This window comes from Vespula pensylvanica, chromosome 1 (genome assembly GCF_014466175.1).
Source record: "Vespula pensylvanica isolate Volc-1 chromosome 1, ASM1446617v1, whole genome shotgun sequence".
NCBI lineage: Eukaryota > Metazoa > Arthropoda > Insecta > Hymenoptera > Vespidae > Vespula > Vespula pensylvanica.
In genome coordinates, this window is record NC_057685.1 from 8,488,606 (window position 1) to 8,496,786 (window position 8,181).

General features: G+C 35.9%; 1 protein-coding gene across 1 annotated transcript in view; it reads right to left on the bottom strand.

Moving 5' to 3' along the window:
* The window catches only part of LOC122629096 (UDP-glycosyltransferase UGT5-like), a 43,352-nt gene that overhangs the window by 26,133 nt on the left and 9,038 nt on the right, over window positions 1-8,181 (bottom strand). The window contains exon 2 of the mRNA XM_043812180.1: window positions 552-771. Coding sequence (XP_043668115.1) covers window positions 552-771 — 220 coding nt within the window. The remainder of the gene's footprint in view (window positions 1-551; window positions 772-8,181) is intronic.

Consider the following 8,181-nt stretch of genomic DNA (forward strand, 5'->3'; position numbering starts at 1 on the left):
TTGACGGAATGAAAAGAGAGAAAATCATTGTTAAGAAGAGAAAGAGAAAGAGAGAGATGGAGAAGGGATGGAGGAAACGTAGCGTCAAAAAACGAGCAAGCTAGAAGAAAGGGTAGAAGCGGCAGTGAACCGCGTTACGGATTAACGGTGCGCCGGTACGGCAACGACGATGCACTTCCCGCATATCCTAGCCTCCGGACAGCTCGTGAGATATTCAACGGAGCGAATATCCGGCCAGATTATACGATTTTCCCCTCTTTCCATCGCCTTTTTTTCCTTTTCTTTCTAAATCCTGTGCTATGATGCTGGAAAAGGGAGAGAGAGAGAGAGAGAGAGAGAGAGAGAGAGAGAGAGAGAGAGAGAGAGAGAGAGAGAGAGAGAGAGAGAGAGAGATGAAAGAAAAAAACGAATAGCAACGCGAAACTCCAACTCGGAGCCGATATCTTTCGAAAAAAAAAAGAAAGAAAAAGAGAGAAAGAGAAAATTGGCGAACGAACGATACGCCGGTCACGGTTGAAAGAAATGAAGGGGGGACTCCCTGGATAACGTACCTAGTGTTATTGAAAATCTCGTCCAAAGCATGCCTGAAGATGTCCTCGTTTATTTCCTCGTACTCGAGTAATATAGATACACCTCTGTACTTTGCAGTCACGGCATTTACATACTGATCACCGTACATCGGTATGAGAACCATTGGGACACCCGTGTAAACAGCTTCCGTGAGACCCAACAAACCGGCGTGGCCCATATATGCTTTTACGTTCGGATGATCTGAAAGAAACATTTGCGAAATGGTTAATAAAATTATATTGATCGATATAAAATATAAGATCTATCAAAAAGTTCTTTCCTCTTTCTTCAAGTAAATGACAAAAAATAAAACATCCTCGTGATATTTATTAACGATTAATTAACAATATCATTTTCATTAATGTTAACAACTTCTTTCGATCTTAACCAAAAACTTTGGAATTTCTTTACGATAAAAAGGACCCGTCTTTGGAAAATATAATCTCATCCAATACTGTCGGAACTTTGCAATAAATTTAATAATTGGATTACTATTGAACGTTTCCCTTACGATCCTGCTTAATAGGTAAATATTGACGATAAAAAGATGAGATCTTTTTTTAATCGTCTTGTTTTAAATGCAATGTTAATAGGATTATAATGTTATCGTATCGATTTGAAAATAAAAAGAGTAACTACTAACTTCTCCGTCTAACTCTTTTCAATTTTTTCCCTCCTTAAAAACCATTCCAACCGATTCCCCCGGAAGGCAGAAAAAATAATTCCGAGTCGATCGAGCAAGAACGATGTAAAAGCAAGCGAAGCGTAAAGTCTAGGAAAGAGACACAAACCGATGAAATTCGTTCGTGATATCAAAGCAAGGAAGACGATCGAAGTGCACATATACAGAAAAAAAAGAAAAAAAGAGATAGAGAGAGAGAGAGAGAGAGAGAAAGATATATATATATATATATATATATATATATATATATATATACATAAAGAGAGAAAAGAGAGAGAGAGAGAGAAGAATCTCAACACGATTCGAAAGCAAGTAGCGATGAGAAATCGATCGGCACATTAGAGGCCTTCTTCTAGACGAAGAGCAAAGCGCATCGTGTAATCGCAAAATTCGAAGGAAGAATCGTTGTCGAGTCGCTTATCGTTGACGACAGTACCACCTTATTCTTTCTTTCGATCTCTTTTTCTCTCTCTTTCTCTCTCTCTTTCTTCATCTTTCTTTCTTTCTCTTACACACACACATACTTGTTAAAGCGTTGATGGTGAAGAAGGATAGACGACACACCCTCCTATTCGACACAGAATGCCACCTCCAACGTCGATCCTAATGTCAAATTCCATTACCGCGGCCCGGCAGCCCTTCTTTTTTCTCTTTTCTCCAACCTACATTCACTCTTCAATCCCCATCACACTTCTATCCCTTAGGATAGAAATGTACGTGCCAGTTTGCATTATATCCCTTCCTTTTTGCTCTATATATATATATATATATATATATATATATATGCGTGTATAAAATACATTGTACAGGTAGACGTAGATGTACGGGATAAATCGTACAATGTGCGAGTAAAAAAAAAAAGAAAAATAGAAAAAAAACAGAGATTGTTTTTTCTCTTTCTTCTTTTTTTTTCCTTTTTTTTCCATTTTCACAAATTTCCCCTGTTGAGAAACTTTGACAAATGTTTGTTACCTCGAATAACTTACAAAAAACATCCATTCAAATTTCAGTAACGTTCTTTCGGGTAATTTTTCAATCTCGCCTTTTGTAAATTTTAAATATAAATAAAATTAATCACGTAATATATTTAACCTTTTATTATATCCATGTAGACGTAGATATTCCTATAATAGGAAAAAGCCAAAGGCATCTTTCCTTGTCGTTCGCGATAGGTATGCTAGGTGTAGTCGCTTCTCTCATCGATTGCATATATCTATGTATGTATGTATATACGTATCGAAAAGAGAGAAAAAAAAAGAGAGAAAGAGAGAGAGAGAGACAGAGAGAGACAGAGAGGAAGATAGAATACGAATGAGAGATATCCATCTATCCATCCAGCATCCAGCAGCGATCGGTCTGAATTTTTGCCGACGAGTCAACGGCATCGAGGCGAGAAGACGAAAAATCGGGCGTACGTACGCGCACGATTTGAGCGAGATTTCACGCTCCGGCATCGAAGTCGCGTGCCCTCCTCTCTCGGCACAAACCCTCGGCACGTTCGATTTTTTCCCCCATTCTGCTTCTTTTACTTTTTCTTTCTCTCTTTCTCTCTCTCTCTCTCTCTCTCTCTCTCTCTCTCTCTCTCTCTCTCTTTCCGTCATTCTCTGTTTCTCTCTTTCTCTCTCCTTTTTTTTCAATTTCTGTCACCTCTGCTCCCGACACGATTATTTTCACCATCGGCGGATTTCGATATTTTCGAGAAAAAAGCGTAAGTCGAAAAACACGAATTTGTATGACATGCCAATTGAAGCATATGTAAAGAGAAAAGAATTATGAAAATAACGTAATTAAATAAATACTGATAAAAAGTTTATTACGACGAAGGAATATTCTTTTGCGAATAGATCAAAAGATTATTTCATTGTTTTCAAGAGTTTTTTGTAACTCTTTAATAAGCGAGTAATAATTACGATAGATCTACTTGTCGTTCGTACGAAATAATAAATTTTTTTCTTACTTATGAAGTTCCGATGCTTTTTAATCGTTTTATCACCGAAAGGATTAATTATTGTAAGTACCTTTCTCTTGATGAATAGTATCCGAGAAGAATACATATAATTAATTATTTCACATCCCTGTTTCCGTGAAATGGTTGGAAACTTTGTTTCAATGTCTCGGAGTAAGATTTTTATGAGAACTCGAATATATTCTGAATTCTTTCGTTGTGTAGTCCGAGCTCCTTCGTATCAGTTACATCACTTGAGAAAAGTTAGGAGACACACGGAAGCAGAGGTGAATGCGCCTGAAAATTCTATCGCTCTTCGCGATAGACGTTTCACAAGGTACAGCATCGACAATATTTTCACTCCGTTCCCAATAGAGGCAACTCGAAGTCGGAGCGAAGCGATCGGGACTCGTAAAGCGATTACCGTCTCTACATCAGCTCCACTTAAATGTTTCTTCGTGTTTCGAAGCATCGAGAGCTTCCGAAACTCAAGTCGACGTCGCCTTCTCATTGAAAATTAAAGCTAATTTTTTTCTAACTTCGTCTACGATCAACTTTTCGTAGATACACGTCTGTATAAATAGTGATGTTTAAAAAAAAAGAACAAATTTAACGAATGATCGAACGAAAGTCAAAATTATCTCTATTTCTGATCTAAAGACGTCTGTCTTAATTTCATTTATATAACGAAATTTTTAATGGACAATCTATTAATTTATGAAATAGTTTTTCTTCGTAACGAATGATGGTCATAAGAAAATGCAGGACAAAATATTGTAATATCGAGATATGCGGTATATATGATGCATAAAATATGCAAAGGGTTTAAGTTGTAATTTCTATGAGAAAAATAGTTGAGAAACGGTCTTAATTGAATTTAAGAATAATCCGTGGAAAAAAAAACGAAACGAAATTTCTTATCAGGAAAATTGTATCGTTGCGTTTAACCGTAACCCGTCGAAAGATATCGACCTTCATTTGATATTCGAAACAGCCTCTAGCGAGATAAGTATGCGGTTTATCGAAAAAGAGAAGGGTGGATCACCATTCTTAAGGCAATGGAGGGTGCGGTCTGTTTCCGATAAGACTATGCTCAGCGATCGATCGAATGTGCATTGGTGTGAGCAAATCTGATAGGTGCAATTTTAAAGGATGCAAAAGAAAAAGAAAAAGAACAAACAAAAAAAAAGAAAAATAAAAAAGAAAAATAAAAAGGAGGAAAGTAACGCGAGACCGTTAGAAGCCGTTTATGTGAAACGACATAAATACTGGCGAACAAACGAGAACTCTCTTATGTGTTAGTCGGTTAACGTGACACGTTGCGATATGAAATTTTACGCTCCTGCCCACAGAAAGTACTGCGACAAACGTTCTGAAAACACATTCCAGCAAATGGTAGATTTTATGGAGAACGATTTCCATTTATTCGTCCACTCTTTTAAACTTCATTTTGTCTTCCATAGCCCATATCGCATTATCGTTTTACTTTCTACGTTGACCAATCTCCAACGATTTTATAATAACAATTACGATCGAACGGTCGATCGATAATCGTTACGATAAACGAAAGAAAAACAAATAAAGAGATATATTAAAAATCGATAATCGCGTGTAAGTATATACTTACGAATATACGAAATAAGTGTTTTATCTTATATTATAATCCATCGTCATTGTCGTCTTCGGCAATGACGTAATTGGTCTCGCATTTCTCGATCGCCCTTGTTACCTACGTTCGTGTAACGACGTTCTATTAATTAGAATTTCCGGTAATAGATCGACGGCTGCCGTATCGATCGATACAAGGAAAATTGAGGATCGCGTATGTGACCATCCAATCTCCGGAACGTTTCATAGTAACGAGAAAGAGAGAGAGAGAGAGAGAGAGAGAGAGAGAGAGAGAGAGAGAGAGAGAGAGAGAGAGGGAGGGAGAGAGAGAGAGAGAGAGAGAAGTATTAAGCCACCGGACGAAGATAAATCAAGAGAGAGAGAGAGAGAGAGAGAGAGAGAGGAAAACGGATGTAGATGTTTCGTTGGAAAAGTAATTTGCAAGGAAAATAGAAGGCGAGCCGAACTTCGAGGAAAAGTGTAGACTCCCTCGCTCGACCGATATTAAATCTTTCACGTTGCGGTTTTCAAAGAAAAACGACTGTGGCTCGAGTGGTCGGAACTTGGAAGACATCGAAACACTTACTCGTTACTATATTTTCCTTCGACGATTCTCATCGTGAATTAAGAAACTCTCTTACGATTACTTCGCCTGGTAATAATTTGAGTAATAATTATTATTATCGATCTGTTTTTCTTTTTTCGTTCAAACGCATGTAAGACGAATTAAATTGGTAATATTAATAATAATACGAATTTATATGTTATTTAAAGAGAAATAAAAAGAAAATACTTTTTTATAAGTTTTGCGTTTATTACGAAATGTTTGGATTTATAGTAATTAGTTTAAAAATTTCGCAGAGATTGACGTATACTACGTTCCCGTAAATTAATGAAAAAATGGAGTTTTCTGTTACATTGAATCCGAAGAAGTGCGTACGAGAATTAACGTTATGTAATAGATTTTATCAAGTTCAATAACAAATAAAAGTGTTAATTCACGATAGATAAGTTATAACTGTGGTTACTGGGATTCTTGATGTAACGTGATGCGTTGTATATATCATATGTGTTGATATTCGTGAAACTAAAGTAATTTTTCTGTTGGCTACCTCGAAGATCGAGAAATAACACGTGTATATCATTCGAAATTTTTTAGTAGATTACCGTGTGTTTCTTTCGAGTGACAAAGAATAAAAGCATTTTAGATTGAATATCTTATGTTTTGTGTGGGTGGTTTAGATTCAAAAAATATAAATGACATTGGTCTAGAAAATGTTTTGTCTCCCTTAAGCATATAGTTCAAGGAAATGTTGTAGGCGTTAGATAATAAAAATAAAAGTGCTTTGGATGCTATGCCAATCCGGGATTAAACACTATGTTTATATTATGTATGACAAACTTTTACAATAAATGCTCAAAGACAGTCTTCGATCGATGTCAATGTATTATTTCGTTTCAGCTGGTATGCTGGTATGCCCAAACGCAAATAATAAACCTATTGTATAGTATAAGTATAATTAGTTTAGGGACTCGAGCACTCGTAAAGGGTTTTATAGTCCCAGGTGTGCATGGACCATGTAACATTAAACGAAAAGATAATAAGAAAAATGTTTTTCTGACAGGAATGCGATTGTAATAAATTATTATTCACATTGCAATAAAATAACACATATTTATGCACCGCGTTCGTAAAATTAATCTAGCTTATTCTCCGCTGAAACTATATTTTTCTAAGATTTATATATATAACTATTACAAGATGTTTAGATTTATGGTTAATAAAAAGATAATATAAAAAGATAATAAGAAAAATGTTTCCATAACGAAATTGAAATATATTATATTGTAATAGTTTATAATTTATATCATAATATCGTTAATATTTCTTGTAATAAAATTAAATATAATTTATAAACCCTTTTTATAAAATTTATACAATAAGATCTAACCTATGAATCATTCTCTATATCGATCATCATCGAAAACGACGTGCTCGACGTGTCCTAAATATCATCTAATGTTTCTACGTACACGATCTTCCCATACGTGCGACAATTTGCGAGCCCAACGTGCCATTGGTTTGCGATAGGATGCAAAACGCGCGTTTCATGCGTTTGTCCGTGCGTGCTAGTTTTGCACCCTGATCGATTTTCGAAGTCCAGGCACGTAAATGTCGGTATGAAAAAAAAAAAAAAGAGAGAAAAAGGAGACGAGAAAATGAGAAAAAATAGAAAACGGAGAGATGTGAACGTAAACAAAAAAATCGTATAGTGAAATAAAATAAAAAAAAAAGAAAGAAGAAAAAATAAGGTAAGGAGAAAAAGGAAGAAATGTCAAAGAAAAAGGAAGAAAAGTTGATAGAAAGAGAAAAAAGGAGAAGGAAGGAGAGGGAGGTGGAGAAAGCAAGGGGGTGGAGGAAAAGCTTCGTCGTTGGGAAGGTTTAACGGTGATTTATGTTGCCAGCGGGTCGTTAGCGAGTTGCCTAATTAAAGTCGTTTCACTCGACAGAGGCCGAGCTGCAAAACTGCTTACGCGAAAATTCTCGCGATCCCTCGGCCTCCCATACCATCTCGACCTGCTCCTCCTTCTCCTCCCCCTGCACCCCACTTCTCCTTTTCCTTTTCTTCTTCTCTCTAGAGCCACCATTGCGTTTTTGCGAGGAACTGCCGAAGTACTCGAGACGCGTCGCTATCGAACGAGAGGAGTCGAGTGAGTATAAAGGATAAAAAGAAAAAAGGAAAATTGTAGAAGAAAGAGACAGAGAGAAAGAGAGAGAGAGAGAGAGAGAAGGAGAGGGAGGGAGAAAGAAAAAAGATAGACAAAGAGAGAAAGGTAGAGTTTGGCCGAGAACCGTTCATCGAGAGCCTCGATAAAAAGAAATGGATCCTTTGAGTCGTTTTTACATATTCGAAGAGGTCTGATCCGTCGACTCTTGGGAGATGATCCTGATGATGAGAAAAAAAAGATAGAGAAGGAAAAGCGATTCACTATACCGAATCCCTTAACGAAGTTGATACCCCTTTTCGAAAGATATCTAATCGTCTTTCTAATTTCTTTCATGATGAAAGCTAACCCTCTATATAACTTTTTTCCTATCTGAAAAAAGACATTTATGTGGAAGTAGTACAATTTATAAAAATATACTTGAAAAATATTAAGCTTCTGATAAGAACTATCGGTTAATTTTCTCGCAAAAAAAATTAAGATCTATAAGATATTTGATTATGTTAAATATTAAAAATATTTCATTATGTGATATTGCAGTAGATACATAGAAATGTTTTATATAACGATAGTTCAAATATAAAGTTATTTGGTAAAATTTATTTGAAAACGTGTGTTAAGTAGATTGAACGTGTAGATAATATATATT